This window comes from Colossoma macropomum, unplaced genomic scaffold, assembly GCF_904425465.1.
Source record: "Colossoma macropomum unplaced genomic scaffold, Colossoma_macropomum, whole genome shotgun sequence".
NCBI lineage: Eukaryota > Metazoa > Chordata > Actinopteri > Characiformes > Serrasalmidae > Colossoma > Colossoma macropomum.
This window is the reverse complement of record NW_023494804.1, coordinates 884,664-903,332: the sequence shown is the minus strand read 5'-3', so window position 1 is coordinate 903,332 and position 18,669 is coordinate 884,664. Positions and strand designations below refer to the sequence as shown.

At 42.2% G+C, this 18,669-nt stretch overlaps 2 protein-coding genes across 2 annotated transcripts; both read right to left on the bottom strand.

Annotated features, from left to right (window-relative positions):
- Nucleotides 1–48: 48 nt before the first annotated feature.
- si:ch73-52f15.5 (uncharacterized protein LOC100150557 homolog) lies at nt 49–6,315 on the bottom strand. Its single transcript, XM_036595144.1, has 4 exons — nt 5,795–6,315; nt 4,037–4,222; nt 1,147–1,521; nt 49–933 (listed from the first exon to the last, which is right to left on the bottom strand). The coding sequence occupies exons 1-4, from the start codon at nt 5,829–5,831 to the stop codon at nt 890–892; spliced, it is 642 nt and encodes a 213-aa protein (XP_036451037.1). The 5' UTR covers nt 5,832–6,315; the 3' UTR covers nt 49–889.
- Nucleotides 6,316–6,776: 461 nt separating this feature from the next.
- htatsf1 (HIV-1 Tat specific factor 1) lies at nt 6,777–18,328 on the bottom strand. Its single transcript, XM_036594860.1, has 10 exons — nt 18,245–18,328; nt 16,662–16,826; nt 15,735–15,969; nt 15,580–15,627; nt 15,022–15,176; nt 14,121–14,284; nt 13,534–13,630; nt 9,405–9,494; nt 8,332–8,469; nt 6,777–7,598 (listed from the first exon to the last, which is right to left on the bottom strand). Exons 2-10 carry the CDS (start codon nt 16,824–16,826, stop codon nt 7,329–7,331), a joined length of 1,362 nt encoding a protein of 453 aa, XP_036450753.1. The 5' UTR covers nt 18,245–18,328; the 3' UTR covers nt 6,777–7,328.
- Nucleotides 18,329–18,669: the final 341 nt, after the last annotated feature.

Below are 18,669 nucleotides of genomic sequence, written 5' to 3'. Positions count from 1 at the left end.
TCTCTCAACAGGAGTCACTCAAAGGTCAATCAAAACTTTGATAACTGATTGGATGTGCAGAGAGGTCCAGTTTATTCATGTATTAGCTGCATTATTAAGAAGTGCAGTTTATTAATAATTATATATACTTTTTACAGCCAAAATCATGACAAACCAGCCCAACATTTGTTCTCCCTCCAAAGCACTTTTTTCCCCACCAAATCCAACCAAAATCCACCCAATCTGGCAACACTGAAGATACAGGCTCTACACTGCCCTCTGGTGGAGGATACAATTCAGACAGCTCATGGTTCTCCCGTGTGTGTATAACATTAGACAACATCGCATTTGCATATCAAATATCCTCAATTTTTCACACTTTTATGATTACTTGAATATTTGAAGATTCTGATCTAGAACATTTCCCTTGGTGTGAAATGGACAGTTTTCTACTCCAGACTGCTGTGAAAAACTCTGGTTAAAACACCTGAAAGGTTTGAGTGGAGATAAAGTGGGCGTGGCCCCAGTGGAGGACTCTCCGCTGTTTCTTTATTTTTTCACTTTTTGAAAAAGAAAAATAGTAAAATATAAATAACTCTCTGTTTAATATGGTGAGTTATTGCATGAGGAGTGATTAATATGGGGTTGAGAGAAGCTGAACATAACAGAAGAGACTGGAATCAGAGCGTTATCTTCCAGTAAAGTGACACCTGCATAGAAATATCTGTGGCATGTAATTATATTAATAATAATAATAACAATGTTCTCCTGGATCTCCTGGATCTCCTGGTCTGCAGCTCCGTGTGTTTCATTAATGCAGCAGTGCTTCTGTAAGAGTCTCTGTCTCTGAGGGGTCGCGACCTTTCCCTCTTAAAGCAGCTGGTCCTGTAGAGGGGACGGTTCTGCGTTCTCAGTACCAGTACACATCCTTACTTTTCTCTGGCAGCCGCATACCTACAAACCAAGAGAACATTTAAAGCGATAGTTCAGCGAAAAATCAGCCCCATTACCCCAAAGTAGTCCACCAGTCAGGTCTATTTACATGTCTGAGGTTTGCTTCTTATTTATTATTTAGCACCTATCTATCTATCTATCTATCTATCTATCTATCTATCTATCTATCTATCTATCTATCTATCTCGATTCTGATTCAGATTCTGACTGTACCTGTGTCCAGGTGAGTCCTGCCTCCGTGTGCGTCTCTGTGGCTGTTCCCAGCTGCCCACTCCAGCTGCATGTCTGTTTCTGTTTTGGTGGAGGCTGGGGTCACTATGCCCCCTGCTGGCCGCTCCATGTGCAGCAATTGGAGGTATGAGGAGCTGCCACCAGTGGGCACTGCAGGCTGCCGGTACAGCTGGGGGAGGTTATAACCAGACCCCTGTCTGCCCGGGTAAACCCACGGGTCAGCAGACAGTGGACCCATGATGACCCCCTGAGGATGGAGCGGTTCTTCAGCAGAGGAACTCTGGCTCAGGCTGGAGGAACCTGGAGATAATCCACTTTTGGACCACGATGGAGACCAGGAGGACGGAGCGGGGAAGTCTGAGATTCGGAAAAAAGTGTGACATCCAGATTTTTATTACCGTTTTTTTAAATCTGATGAATGTAAATGAGCTCTGGGCTGAAACGCTCCTTGTGTGAATGGGTGGTGATAACCTGCTATGGTCTCATTAAGCACAAACATGTGTGTGTGTGTGTATATATATATATATATATACACACACACACACACACACACACATATATATATATATATATATATATATATGGCAATTTAGTATTTAATATAAATGTAATATTTAATATACGGACTGTATGCACTACATTTTCAACCTTTAACAATTATATCACCCTTTTAATGAGGAAATGTGGTTTTAAGATAATGAAGAACACTGAGTCACTCAGGGCTGTGAACTCATTCAGCTTTACAGTAATGAGAGCTCTCAGCCTGCAGAGGGCGCTGTCGCTCCACATAGATACAGATTCTTTATTTTAAACATTACACACTTTACAGCGAGTCCTTCAGTTAATACTCCAACTTAAAGTCTCTTCTACTGCTGAAGGACAGACCTACACTCTTAGGGTTCTTTAAGGCTTGGTTCTATATAGAACCATTAACACTCAAAGAACCCTTTTCCCCATCAGATTGATGGAGAATGTGTTGTATATGGTTCTATATAGCTCCAAAAAGGGTTCTTCTATTGTTACAAGCTTGACATTTTAACCATAGCAGAACCCTTTTTTTGGTGTTACATAGAACCCTTTTTAAAAAGATTCTATATAGAACCATATACAACACATTCTCCATCAATCTGAAGAACACTTTTACCATGCAGAGAACCATTTCAGCATGCAGATGGTTCTTTGAGTGTTCACGGTTCTATATAGAACCGACCGTTGTTTTTACTAAAGAACCCTTGAAGAACCATCTTTTTTAAGAGTGTAGTTAAACAAAACTGTTGTCTTATATAGTACAGTTCAGTTCAAAGTCAGAGCACCCCTCATTTACACTTACAGTCAAAACAGCCCTTAAGTAAGTTGTTGATTTTCAGTATAAGAGACAGAAAACATGACGTCACTGTCCAAAACAGAAAAACAAAAGAAGAACAAGCATCTCTAAAGTGGTGACTTTACAGGAGCCAGAAAACTGTCTGGACTTTTTAAATGTAAATTAATATAAATATACATTATTATTTAAAATATTATTATTATTCATTCCAGCTAATTACGTGATTCTGTTGGTCCATTCATCAGGACAGTTCCACACAGTGTGAAGAGCAGCTGCTGAGCTCAAACGATCCAGAAAAATAAAAACTCACAAACATGGAGATCTTTTACGGATGAGCAGCAACTTTAGGTATAACAGAAAATCAGAACCTCAGCAGCTCAATCTGCCAGGCTGATACACGATACCAGTGTTGGTATCAACACACCCCTGCTAATCTCCACAGAAAAGCACTGACCAATAGAACAGGACACTCTGGAGCAGCTGCACATGACCCTAAGGGCTCCATGCCCAGTGCCCAGCGTGGGCTAGAGGGATATAAAGCCCCCCAGCATTGGGCTGTGGAGCAGTGGAACTGTGTTCTCTGGAGTGATGGCTCTCTATCCAGTGCCTTTGGGATGAGTTGCAGTGACCCAGAACTGACCATCCAACATCAGTACCTGACCTCACTAACGCTCTTGTGGCTGAATGTTCAAGATATATAAAGTCAATGAGAGGTGTTTCCACTGCATTGTGAATGTGTTCGCACGCCCCCTCAGAAACCATCAACAGTCCAACAATAACGGCAGTGTGGACCTTTCAGGACCGGATAGACGTCAGAGGCCTTTCGCTTCATTTACAGTCAAAACAGCCATTAAGTACAAGTTATTCATTTTTCAGTGTGAGGAAAAAAATCAGGAAACTCATATTTAAGATTAAATTAAAGATTAAATTACACAACAGCTAATCTACTCTCAGCTGTGTGAGTCAGTGAGTCACTCTTCACCTTTATTCCAGCTTCCATTCTGTTCAGGAGACTCACTTTCAGCTCCTCAAAGAATCTGCAGACACACCTCCAAAGTTCAGTCTTAGAAGCTGGTTGATGATTTTCTGAAGTAATCAGACACATTCAGTGGTGTTGAGGTCTGGACTCTGGGGTGGTCAGTCCATTGTTCAGCTTCTTTGTTTGATGTGTCCGTCTCCTTTTCTCAGTGAGGTTCTTCTTGACAGCTACACATCCTTTCAGACCCATAGCGTGACCCTTGACCCATTCAGACCATCACAAACAAATAGCTTGTACTTAACGGCTGTTTTTACTGGAAAGTGACTAAATGAAGGGTCTCTTACTTTTGCACAGCACTGTAAAAGTGCCGTGTGTGACTGTAAACAGGCCTGTGCTAGTGAGATCCTGGGTTTCCTCTTTTTCACTCAAGCTTATAAAAAGCTATGTGAGCCGCCAGCTCCCCCTGGTGGAGAGTCTTTAGGCTGCTAAACGTGAGTTTTAAAGCATCCAAAACTAAAACAGCTGTTGTTCTCCGGATTGCAGAAACAGTTCCTGCAGGTTTAACTCACCAGGTTTGGACATTCTGCGGTTCTCTCTGCTCTTGGTGCTCAGGTCTTTGGGCATGTTGGATTTATGCAGAGCGCGGAAGAAGTGTTCGTCCACCACAGTGTTAATGTCCCCCTGATAGTAAGTGTGTATGACGCTGTGTGGAGACTCCATCTGCCTCTGTGCTGGTTCTCTTCTGTTCTCCATCGCTGAGCAAAGACACGAACATCGCAAACATTCAGCCCTTCAACATAACACTGTTCTAATGTAACAGCAGTAAACCTGGTTTATTTATTCATTATCAGTTTCATCTTTAAAGAAAATAAATCCAAATAACAGCTCAGACTGAAGCAGAGAGACGAGGAAAAATAAAAGCCTAATCTGGACAAGAATAATTCATAGTAGTTATTGAATAATTCATAGTAAATACTGAATATTCATAGTAGACACTGAATAATTCATAGTAGCTACTAAATATTCATAGTAAGGCAAGGCAAGTTTATTTAAACAGCACCTTTTGTACACTGCTGTCATTCAAAGTGCTTTACAAAGGAGAAAATTCAGAGTTGCTCAAAAAAGTACAGTAAATAAGAATAAAAAATTAAAAACATGATTAAAACATAATTAAAACAAATTAGTTTAAAAAATAGTTAATATTCAAATTAAAAACTAAACGTTAGATCAGGATAATAAAGTGCTGTTACAGAGGAAAAGGGCCTAGAAATGCTCACAGTGATTAAACTGTTAAAGCTGCTGTAACAGGATCATTTTCAGGCTGATTTAAAGTGTCCAGTGTCGGCTCTTCTAATGCTCTCTGTCCACTGCGTCCATTTAAGAGCAGCACAGTATCTAAACGCTACTTCTCCATGTTTAGTCTTCACCTTCGGCAGGACTGACTGACCAGTTCCTAATGATCTGAGAGTTCTGCTCGGCTCATATCGCTGGAGCAGGTCAGATAAATACGCTGCTCCTGACCATTAAGACATTGCAGAGCAGTAACAGCTCCTTAAAGCCTATTCTAGAACAGACTGGTAGCTGTTCCAGCTGTTTGATTGTCTTTTTTGGGAGTCCAGTTAGAGACCATTACAGTGATCAATCCTGCTAGAAATAAAGGCGTGGATGAGGTTCTCCAGGTCTGCTTTAGTCTGAACATCTCTGATCTTGATGAGGTTCTTTAACACGACTGATAAAACTGACATCAGAGTCCATCAGTACACCAAGGCTATGTACTAGTTCTTTAGGGCTCTCGAGTCAAGACAGGCAGCTAGTCTGTGCCTCTCAGTGCTAGTCCTGAAAAAAAAAAATCAGTTTTATCTTTATTCAGCTTCAGAAAGTTTCATCCCATCCAGTTAGTGATGAACTCAAGGCTCTTACAGAGTAAATCAAGGGGACCACAGTGGTTTGGGGAGAGTAGATCCGAGTGTCATCTTCATAGCTGTGGTAAGATATCATAGTCTTGTAGTATTTGACCAAGAGACAGCATGTATGAATTAGAGTGGCCCAAGAATTGAACCCTGGGGGACACCTCAGGTCATTGGCACTCCCTTAGAAATACTATTTTCAATTTCCACAAAGTAGTTCCTTTCATTGCAGGTATAGTACTGAATAATTCATAGTAGTTACTGAATAATTGAGACCTTGCAACAAAAAAACAACACACAACACTTTTGTAAACATCATATAAGTGCCGTGTGGCATTATTTAATACACTGTATTTAAAATAAAGAACTCAAAATGTAAATAAAGTATAATTTAGTTGTGCCTGTAGCTTTAATACTCACTGTGTCTCCTGATGTTCGGGCTGTGGTTTAATTCCATTTAACAGTTTTAATGACCATCATTGTCGTGTTCATGCAGCTCACACTGAGGACACACACTGAGGGAAGTGTGTGTGGAGTGTGTGGAGTGTTTCAGTGTGTGTCAGAGGGAAATGCAGTTTGGCCAGTTCAACCAGAAACACCCTCACAGCTACACTGCAAGAATGCAGAAAGGTAAAAATATCCCCTCAGTAAGAGGCTGAGCTCAAATCAGGGTTAGTTTACATTCACTCAGCGATGGACAACAAACACGTTTACAAAAACATCTCAAACATGTGCAGCTGTTTTCATTTCCCACATACCTGCAGCACCAAACCACTGAAACATAAATACTTTTTATTTTCACTGAGAACCAACACATTCCAACACCACCAAGCGGCAACATCTTAGAGGAATTCCACCAATTTCCAAATTTCCTGCATAGTTCAGTGGCTGAAATGTAAACATTCAGATAATATAGATATATACAGAGGAACCAGGGGTCGCCATGACTACAACACAAATATAGACAAAACCACCAGTGAACCTACACGAGTCTTCTGAGTTTATATGGAATGTTGATGATGGAAAATAGTGGAAAATCTGAAATAATAAGTTTTCTTTGGGGACTATTTTGCCTCACAGCGCCCTGCATGTATCCCTCCACCATGAATGGAGTTTAAGTTCTCTAAACGATCATAAAACAGTGTCTCAGTCATCAGGCAGTGAATTCATAACCATTTCATGTAGGAACTTTCTGTGAGGGAGCTTTTAGAGGTGGACGTCTGGTTCCTGTCACCACCACTGTGAACTGTTCTGACTCTGTAAGTTTATCTAGAACAGAGCGTTTCACACCAAACCACTCTGAACCACTCTGATTACATATGAACCACTTAATTATACAGGAACTTTAAGAAGTTCCCCTTTAAAAAGTTATTGTTAACAGCTCTTAAAAGACAGACGATTATACGGATCCTTCCATTAATTTTATTATAAAATATGAGCCAATTCACTCAGGAAAAAACAGATCAATCAGCAGGAGAGAATTTATACAAACTCATTTTTACACATATTAATCCAATTTCATATTTTGAAATGCTCCCTCAGCTTCTGATATGAGAGGACACACGTAAACAAACAGGAACTGCCCCCTCCAGGCTCCGCCCACAAATGTGTTCATAGTTCTACTCTGTTGTGTGTACACATTCTACTACTGTGAGGTTGGACAAGCTTTACAGAGCACAGTTAAAAATCCCATTAAATCTAATGAGAAACTGTAGAACAGACTCGGATTAGAACTCAGAACTGTAGAACCGACTCTAAATGTAGGTATTGTGATATAAACTGAGTCTGTTCTACAGTTTCTCATTAGGTTTTATGGGATTTTTACCAGTGTTCTGTAAAACATATCCAACCTCACAACAGTATCTATGAAAGTGGGCGGAGCCTGGGTGGGTCAGTGACAGACAAGTGTTTTAGGTCTGAATGTTCAGGTATGCTGTGTTTTCCAATTTTGGATCTAAGCCTCGTCGTCACTGCCCGCCAGGCTGCTGTCTGTGGAATCCACGGCCGCTTCGTCCGGCTGTTCTGCTGCTGTTTCATCTTCTGGCTGTGACGGTGTTGTGTCTGCGGCTGGGGCTGACGCTGACTCCGCCCCCTGAGTGTTTTCTGCTTCCTTCTTTCCTTCAGTGTCTTTAGCCTGGGCTGCAGCCTCAGCGGTCTTTTCATCCGCCAGAAACGTGGACCACCCCTTTAACCTCTCCTCACGCTCCCGCGACGTCTCTTCCACCTGAGAGGATCGGCAAGAGAGAAGGAACATACATTACAGTCTGTCAGACTGACATTATAGAGCTTTTTAAATGAAACAGTAGAAGCCATATCGCCCCCTACACTTCCTGTAGTGTATTACAGTCTGTCAGAGTGACTGTGTGGATCATATGAACATTATAGAGGCTTTTTAAATGAAACAGTAGAAGCCATATCGCCCCCTACACCTCCTGTAGTGTATTACAGTCTGTCAGAGTGACTGTGTGGATCATATGAACATTATAGAGGCTTTTTAAATGAAACAGTAGAAGCCATATCGCCCCCCTACACCTCCTGTAGTGTATTACAATCTGTCAGAGTGACTGTGTGGATCATATGAACATTATAGAGGCTTTTTAAATGAAACAGTAGAAGCCATATCGCCCCCTACACTTCCTGTAGTGTATTACAGTCTGTCAGAATGACTGTGTGGATCATATGAACATTATAGAGGCTTTTTAAATGAAACAGTAGAAGCCATATCGCCCCCTACACTTCCTGTAGTGTATTACAGTCTGTCAGAATGACTGTGTGGATCATATGAACATTATAGAGGCTTTTTAAATGAAACAGTAGAAGCCATATCGCCCCCTACACTTCCTGTAGTGTATTACAGTCTGTCAGAGTGACTGTGTGGATCATATGAACATTATAGAGGCTTTTTAAATGAAACAGTAGAAGTCATATCATCCTCTACGCTTGTGGGTTTGTCTTGCCTGATAGTCTGTAACTCCGTCCCACAGCTGAGCCGAAAGCTTCCTCCCTCCAAACCAGCGTCCATCCAACGTCATCTGGCACACATCCGCCTCCTCCGGCTCTTTAAATGCCACTGAGGCCACGCCGTCAGGGTGTCGCTGATACATACAAACACAAAAACACAACAGAAATCAAATATTCTGCAGGTCCTCAGAGAGAACACAGTAATATTATGGTGTTATAATAACACAGAGGATGAATGAAGTCATGTTTTCATCTAGACGAGTTTGGGTTGCCTGAACACACTGATACAAATTTAAAACTAGTGACATGACCTTATAGGCTGGTAGCGGCCATTTTAAGGTCTCAGTGTGTGTTTTGTAGTTGCCGTTTGGCTGAATGGTTAAGTTCCTCGGTTCAGTCCCAGTGCAGAGAAGGAGGCTCTCATGGTTTGTGCTGTAATGTAATGACGTCTCTCTGTCGCTGCTAGTATCAGGTCATTTGGGGAAGTTTGATGAAGTGAACATAAATATGCACTTCACTTGTTAGAACTGGCCTCCAGCGGATTCCTTGCAGTTGCAACACATTCCACCGTCTGAATGCAGCTGCTTTCACACTGAACGTGTAAAATTCACAGATGCGCTTTCAAACACATTATTTGCAGCTGACGCGTGGCACAGACGCCTGAGGTGAGCACCGCTGTAAACAGACTGTGCTGCAGCAGACGCTGCACAATGTTTAACTTTTGTGTGCTTCACTAAGTCGAACCAGCCTTTCGTCTGTGCCGAAAGGACCTAACAGACACACTGACTGCCCTCCTGTTGAGGCCGGAGGAAGAAGATCTCTGAGAGAGGCTGAAAACCAGCGACCCTCCACTGCCGCCGTACAGGCGGATGTGACGACACAGTGACTGAGACACGTCTACAGCGACAGACCTACAGCAACATTTGCCTCCACTTTATTATAAGAATATTACATTAATACACTGTTATTTATCACTGAGAGCAATAAAACACTGGAGGTTGTGTGTCAGTGTGTAAATTCACTGCCTGCTTAGAACAGGACGGCAAATAATCAGAGCACCGATACTCACATCAAAGATGATGACCTTCTTGACCTCTCCAAATTTCTCACACTCCGTCCGCAGGTCGTCTCTGTACTCGTTCAGCACCAGCGGATCTTCCTGAATGGAGACGTACAGCACAGTTAAACAGCAGCCCCCACACTGATGGAGATCTGTGTGATGAACTACACTTAGCCTACGTTCACATTACCAGGCTGAAGTGGCACAAATCTGATTTTTCCCCTAAAGTGACTCAGATCTGATGTTTTCAGAGCTGTGTGGACACAAATCTGATCTTTTCAAATCCGATGTGAGTCACTTTAGCTACGTTCACATTACAAGCCTCGTTGCTCAAATCCGATTTTTCGCTCAAATCCGATCTCTCTGACACGATGGTTCACACTCGTTTAGGTAAGTCACTCAAATCTGTCATTAATGTGACGAACCGGCGTCCTGAAATGACCCTCATGAGCTCATCCTACTCAGTAACGTCACGTGAATGAATCACGTTCATCATCAGCACAAACTAACGAGCAGAACGAGCTTCGCTGAGAAGATCATTAACTCTGATCAGCTCTCAGCTTCATTATTAGAGCGAGACGAAGGAGAAAAAGGTGAGATGAGCTGCTTTTCCACCGCTTACAGGCTTTAACTTCTGTTCGGCGCTGCTGCCATGGTAACGCTGAATGATGGAGCAGCGCAGTGGAAAAAAAGCGCATGAATTCCGATCTGAGCGTCACATTAAGGTCACATGGCCACGAATCGGATACGTATCCAATCTACGACCACATATGAAGGTGGCTCAGGCCAGATCAGATTTGTGTGTCACACAGCCCTGAAAACATCAGATCTGAGTCACATCAGGGCGAAAAATCTGGCATGGAGACCTTAGGCTCATGTGACCTCAGGTTGCTCCACAGTGTCCTACTCTACAGGGTGACCTCATGAATAGAAGGCCTGTCTGGATACTTTTGGACAGTCAGTGTATTTCTGATGGTGACCCAGTAACGTAAACTAAAGGCAGAGTGATGAGCTCGTACTGCAGAGCCGCTCCTGCGCCGCGGCGTGTGAGGATGAAGATGCACCTGCTGCAGGAATGCAGTTAAACCTGCTGTTCATCTGATCGGAATCTCAGTTATTCAGGTCTAATGTTACCATCACACTCAAACACCAGCTCACTGACATGGAGCGCTGCGTTTAGGTCACGTTAATGTCCTCATTATTTTCATTATTTAAGTGCTCCTGTGTGAGCAGTGGAGCTGATAAAGTGGACAATGAGGTAAATACAATGAGGTGAACTTAATGAAGTGGTCGGTCAGTGTGTGTGTGTGTGTGTGTGTGTGTGTGTATATAATTAAATTACTAAATTATACACACACACACACACACACACACACACGCCTTTTACATCCAATGTTGCTTGTTGTATGTGTGTAAATCTTGTTACGTTAACTTAAATTGAAAGTTAATAACTTTTTTTGCTTCTCCTGTAAAGTTACTTTTTTTGGAAATAACAAGGAAGAAGAAACAAGGTTTTGTTCCAACAGCAACAAAATCTCATATGAACATTTTTTTCAATTTTCAGTACATTAGACATAATATTAAAATGCCTATTTCCCTTTACAGTGTAAGTAAATTTCATGATATTTCATGATGGACCAACAGAAAAGGCCAAAATATACTTGGGAAAAAAAGTCTGGTTCCACTGACTGAAATTACATGTACTTGTTTTTTCTTCTCTTTATCTCTGACAGTTAAAGAGGCTGTTTATGTTACTGTGCCTTTAAGACTGATATATGTAAATGAGCTCTGTTCTGATTGGCTGCCCTGTATTGTGCCTCATTCAAAAAGCGGTCTGGGCTGAAAAGTAGGCCAAATGGGTGAGGGCCGGTCATGTGTTAATGTTTCTGAAATGATGGCACAACCACGACGAATCCAAATCAGGCTTTTTTTCAGTTTAGTTTCCATATATGGTCGATGTACTCCAGAGTAAATAGTATGTCTAGAAACTTTAACAGTGTTTACAGCAAACTCTTATTTCACAAACACACACAACCACAGCAGAGTTAGCGGACTGACCACTGAGAATGATGGTGTAACTGGCACTTCAATATAACAATGTCATCAGCAGAGCAGTGAAAGCTGTGACCACAGATACAAGCAGCTTGTCCAAAGGGTAATGTAAAAAAATATAAATAAAAATGAGGGGCCAAGAACTGAGCCTTGGGGCACACCCTGAGGGCTGAAAGATTAATCGCTTTTACATCAAAATCGCAATTGGCAAGAGTGAAATTTTTATTATAGCCTACATTATTAACATTTTGTCAAGTTTTAAGTGGGGAAATGTAACCAAATAACACTGAGGAGATGTAATAAACACTGAGGAGATGTAATAAACACTGAGGAGATGTAATAAACAGTGAAGAGAAGTAATAACACTGAGGAAACTGCCTGTAGAGGCGTTTGCCTGCAACCAAACACCCACATACTGTGTAAGTGAAAAGACAACAACTAACTGGCCATCTGGCTCTACATTTAGCTTTCAAGCCAGCAACACTCAAAATTTCAATTTCAGTCACAACAATGTTCATAAAAAAAAAAAATTAAAAAAAAAATCACAATTAGATATTTTGACCGTTCAGCCCTAAAGGGACAGTGTACAATTGATGTTAAGCAAACGTTACAAAATGATTTCTGTTAAAGGTGCAGTAAACGATTCTGGAAAATGATTGTTGATATTTGAACTCAACAGCAAAACAAACACACCCCTCCCTTCAGAAGCTCCGCCCCCCAATTCTTGGAGGCACAAACTTGTTTTTTTAGATCTTTGTGGCCATAAAACTCTTCACAGTCATGGAACAGACAAATACCATGATATAACGTTAAAGCCAACAACTACACAGCATGTAATGTAGCCAGCGTTAGCTCGGCTGTGGGTTAGCAAACTGTCTCTACTGTAGCTGCTGTGAAGCTAAACAGCTGCTATCACAAACATTAGCAAATGGGATAAAACAATACTGATCTGCTGGTTTTGTGAAACAGCAAAAAAAGTTTATGTTGCAATAAATGACTAAGTTAATAAACAGAGTAGCCTCCCATTTTCAGGCCTTTCAGTTCTCCATGAAGCTGAATTCGGCTTTTTATTCACATTTTTTCTGTTCCACCTTAAATGGTGCAGCAGTTATATTCTAGTGCCTCAGGTGTTATAATAATAACTGCTGCACCATTTAAGGTGGAACGGGAAAGTGCGAATAAGAAGCCGACTTCAGCCTCGGGAGCTCTCAGAGGTCTCTGCACCGCTGAAACGCCGTCGCCTGATCTAAGAACTTCTTTCTCAGTCTCTGTTCTTCAAATCTTCTCCTCTTTGGCCGTTTCTCTCCATCTCTCTTCTTGACCATGTGTGGAGTTCAGCATGTAGCCCCTTCCCTTCCCCCTGTCCTGTGCACGAGCACGAAGCGCCCCCTGTTGCTGACTGGCTGGAATAGTGTTGTGTTGTTCAGCCTGAGCCACTTTGTTTCTCGTTTACAGAGTCAGAGCCGTGAACCAACACTGGATTTTTTTTCCAGCACACAGAACGGAGAGCTAGCAGGGCGCAAAGAGATATTCACGGATTTGACTAAAATCACTTACTGCTTTAAATAGTGATGTTACACTGAGAAACACAGCTTTGAACTGTGTGTCGTGAAGGTGAGGTTGTTTCAGTTGAAGCTCTGTATTGATACTTGTATCGTTTTCCTGAAATCACGTGATCAATAATGACCTGAAGCCTTGTTTAGGGACTGCTTTGAGAACGGGTTCAGTTTTGGCACTGTTTACACCCTACATCACACTCCTATTCCAAACAAACGGGGAAAATCATTTTTCCATGATATCGGCGCTTTAAAAACATGCCAAACTGCAGGCAGCTGTGTGAGGGAACATCTGCTCACCTCTGTTTTTATTTTATTTTGTCCTGCTTTGCTGAGTTTCGTTCTGATATTTTCAGTTTATGAAGTTTGTAAAGTTGGTGCTCCATATAATAAAAATACAGTAATATATAAAAGTAAGTGATTAAATTAGTCTTTTATAATATGATTATTATCATTTTAATGAGCTAAAATGTTTTCTGCACAGCAGCTCATCATCCGTCCGTCCCTCTCGCTGCTGCTGCTGAACTCACCTCAAAGTCTTTTGGGTGGAACATGTTCTGGATGATGACCACGCGCTCGTGTCTCTTACGTACCTCCCCTGCCTTCTCCGGCCTCCAGTCCAGCTGCCTGTCAACAGTAAACATCAGCAGATTAAACATCTCACTTAAAAAAGGGCACCACACTCAAAAACTGCTCACAGCACTGCAGCGCGACCTGCTGGACAGAGCTGCAGAGACAATACAGGGCAATTTTATAATAGTCTGTTACTACAACATTGTATTCCGTCATATTATAATATTCTACATGTTCACGTTTATAGTTTATAGGTAAGTTAAGAGAAACCAAACTAAGGCCCAAGTGAAGGATAAAAACACTTCAGTTTCTGTGGCTGTTTTGATCAGTCAGTGTATGTAATCAAATAAAAAATGATTATGAAAAAATGATTACAGTACAGGCTAAACTTTAACCCTATTACATTACAGATTCCCCCATGGGCCAAAGTCAGGGTGTTGTGTATGTTTACTGTAAGGTTTAGTGTATCAGCAGCGCAGTGAGCGCCGCTCCTCTCAGACGTAGCTGTTTGTACGTAATGAAGAGCTGAGGTTAAGCTCCGTACTTCTGCTGCTGCTGAAGTTTTTTGCGGTACTCTTTGTTCTTCTTCTTCTTCTTGCTGGCGTCGTACTGACCCTTCAACTCGAACCGAGCCGCCTCCACGTGCAGTCTGTAGCCTCGGATCTCCGAGTCGTCCAGCAGACGCTCAGCAAGAGCCACTGACTCCCTCTGGGCACAATCACACACAGATTTACTGATCAGCACAAACACAGTCCACATCATACTGAACTGACTCAGCACTGGAGCTGTAGTGTTTATACGTCCAACAGGGGACAGACAGACAGACAAGTAGACAGACCGACGGACAGACAGATGGACAGACAGACAGACAAGTAGACAGACCGACGGACAGACAGATGGACAGACAGACAAGTAGACAGACCGACGGACACACAGATGGACAGACAGACAGACAGACAGACAAGTAGACAGACCGACGGACACACAGATGGACAGACAGACAGACAGACAAGTAGACAGACTGCCGGACAGACCGATGGACAGACAGACAAGTACATAGATAGATGGACAGACAGACAGAAGGATAGACAAACAGACAATCAGACAGACAGATGAATAAACAGACAGATGGACAGACAAGTAAATAGATGGATGGACAAACAGACAAATAGTTAGACAGATAGACAGACAGACACATACATGTATAGAAAATATGTATGGAAAAATATATAGAGAGACAAATGGACAGACAAACAGATGGATAGACAGGCAGACAGACAGGTGGACAAATGGATAGACAAACAGACAGATGGGCAGACAAGTAGACAGATGGATGGACGGACAGACAGACAGATACATGTGTGGACGGAAAGATATATAGACAGACAGACATGAGGAAATGTGAGGAAATGTGCCCGAGTCATTCAGGTGGACAGTAAACTCACCTTGAGGTAACAGCAGAGTCCGTCTCCTTTCTGGTTCCCCTCACTGTCCTTATACAGCTTCACCTTATACTCCTCTGTGATCGGGTCCCTCATAATGATCCCACACTTAGACATGAACTCCGCAAACTCATCAGGGGTCACATCAGGAGGAAGACCTGACACACACACACACACACACACACACACAGACACACACACACACACACAGAGACACACACACAGACACACACAGACACACACACAGACACACACACACACACACACACAGACACACACACACAGACACACACAGACACACACACAGACACACACAGACACACACACAGACACACACACAGACACACACAGACACACACACACACACACACACACACACACAGACACACACAGACACACACACACACAGACACAGAATACACTTTATTCAATAAAGCCCTATGTACAGTGAAATGGACATCATAACTAATCATGTCTGCCAGTAGGGGGCGCTGAGTCAACATTCATTAGTCTTCAGTTGAACGAATGTTTCTCTATAATATAAAACTGAGAAATTCTTACCTGACACATAAACATTTGTGTTTCTTTCTTCCTCTATATCAAACCAGCCTGTAAGTGTCAGAGAGATTGAAGGGTCACTTATAAGTTCTCAAAAATACATGACAACAAAAATTAACCACAATTTTATTCCTTCATCATCATGTCTGTTTCTGCACCTGGTTCTGCTTTCCTCTTCTCTCCCTTCTGTTTGACCTCTTTAGTGCTGGACGAATCTGACTTCTCCTCCTCCTCCTTCTCCTCATCCTCCTTCTTCTTCTCCTCCTCCTCTAATTTCTCCTCTGGTTTATCTGGTGGAGTCTCTCCTGGTGGAGCTGCAGCTGTCGGGTCAGGAGTTCCATCCTCACTGAAGCCATAGTTCGCTTGATATGCAGCAATGAAGTCCTCGGTTATCTGCACACATTAACATACTTAATGATTTAAAACTTCAGTATGAATTTATTGGACAGAATGGTGCTCTGTAAAATCAAAAACATTAAAGGGGAACTCCACCTTATTTTCTAAATTCCTGCATAATTAAGTGGTCAAGCTGTAAACAGAGCGGTTCAGAGTGGTTTGGTGTGAAACGCTCTGTTCTAGAGAAACTTACCGAGTCAGAACTGTTCACAGTGGTGGTGATAGGAACCAGACGTCCACCTCTAAAAGCTCCCTCACAGAAAGTTCCTACATGAAATGGTTATGAATTCACTGCCTGATGACTGAGACACTGTTTTATGATCGTTTAGAGAACTTAAACTCCATTCATGGTGGAGGGATACATGCAGGGCGCTGTGAGGCAAAATAGTCCCCAAAGAAAACTTATTATTTCAGATTTTCCACTATTTTCCATCATTAACATTCCATATAGACTCAGAAGACTGGTGTAGGTTCACTGGTGGTTCTGGATAGTAAATGTCTATATTTGTGTTGTAGTCATGGCGACCCCTGGTTCCCATCACCACCACTGTAAAGACATCTGAACCGTTTCACACCAAACCACTCTGAATCTCTCTGATTACACCTCACACACTGAATTATGGGGGAAATTTAGAAAAATTGGTGGAATTCCACTTTGATACATAACATACTGGATAAGGTTATTATACCTTAGGGAACCACGCCTTCTTGTCGTGGTCCCAGTCGTACACAGTTCCATCTTCTGGATCGACGTACGTATACGGATCGTCTCCAGCCTCCCGTTTCTGGCCGTACAGCTCCTGCAGACGGAGCTGCTCAAGAAACTCTTTATTCCCGTCTGAGTCTCCGCTCATCTGCAAACAACAGGAACAAGAACACAGATCTAATCTAATGACATTAAAATAACTTTGAATAAAATACATTTGCATATATCTGCCTCGTTAGCCCCACCCACTCCTACATTGAGTACGTTTTCATGCACTCAATAATCTGATAACTGCAGAAAATCAGATTTCGTCAGTAATCCGATCAACATGTTTACATGCACTTGAGTAATCAGATAATGGGGAAACTCCAGGTCTACATGAGTCAGACAGTAATTAGATTTCTGCTTTACAACCAGCCAATAAACTCACAGAAGAAGACGTGACGTAAACGTAACGTTAAACATGGCGCCACTTTAGCTGACAATATGATAAATCATCTAGAAGATGAAGAATAATTAAATCCTATATTTCGTGTTTGGTTTCAGTGTCGCTCCAAAAGTGTTTTACTGCGTCTCGCGGCATCCACCGTCTGATCTCACACAGACTGAGAAATCCGGTAAGAGTAAGAGTTTACATGCGCTGAGAAATCTGATTACTGCGCTAAAATCCAGCCTCTTCATCCGATTTCTAGATCAGAGTATGGTGTTTACATGACCATTTGAATAATCGGATAACTGCAAAAATCGGATTATGATCAGATTACTGAGTGCATGTAAACACACTCATTATAAGGAGTGTTTCAACCCGGAAGACGTTTTGAATAATGTGCAACACAGGGCAGCCGGTCAGAACAGAGCTCATTTGCATATATTCGTTTTAAAGGTGGTCTGTTTAAGTGGGATAAAGAGAGTTTGGAAAATATATGTAAAAATGTTACACCGACCTACACGAATGTTATAAGTTACAGTTATAAAAATAAAATACAGAGTAATGTGGGATACGGACTCTTCAATGTTTATGTTTCCGTAACCAGCCTGTGTTTATTAATACGACTCATTATAAGCAGTAGGAGGCTGAAATTGGCTGCTTATTCGAATCTTCCGTTCCACCTTAAATAGTACAGCAGTTACATTCTGGCGCCTGTAACTGCTGTACCATTTAAGGTGGAACGGAAAGTTGCAGCTGGCGAATATGAAACCACCCATGACAGCAGCTAACTTCAGCGATCCCGTACACTCCTCTTAGCGGGCCCGGGATGGAAGTGATGCTTCAGGAGTGAATCCGGAGCGTCAGGAGTGAACCAGGAGCGTCAGGAGCGCCTTAAACGCGTAACCCTCCCTCCGCCTCTCGTCCTGCGCAACCAGCGCTAACCTACTTCTTCACCCTGTGGCGGCGCTGCGAGCCGCTCTCTGCGCCTTTAACCCGGATTAGCGAATTTACTGTGGAGTTTCACTTCATCCCGAGGCTCTACGAAAGATGGCAGAACCACAAAGACCCGAACAGGACCGAGCAGGCGGGTTTATGAAGAGCGGAAAACCCGAATTATCGCTTTAGTCCGGACTCACCTCTCAGCGCCAAAACACAGCAGCGCTGCAACCGAGTGCGTCCTTTTCGTCAGACCGGACTGAAACTGTCCGCCAGTTCGTTAGTTCCGCGTCGGTGATAGCTTGTTTACGGTTCAGCTACACCGTGAGTTGTCAAAAATACCGATGTATCGATACTGAAAAATTCCAACTATATCTAAAGTAATTTCCCATTATCCATATTATATATATCAGAGATGATCTAAAGATTTCTACACTGATTAGTGCTTTGCAAACACAGTATGTGGCTTGAGCACGCTTATAATAACTACTTTACGGAGAAAAAGAAGAAAAGAAAAAGAGGAAAAGAAGAAATGAGTAATTTTACTCCCTTTTCCTGGAAGCTGTATAACACAAAATAAAATGTTGTCATAATAATGACTTAACATGTCGAAGTAATGACTCAT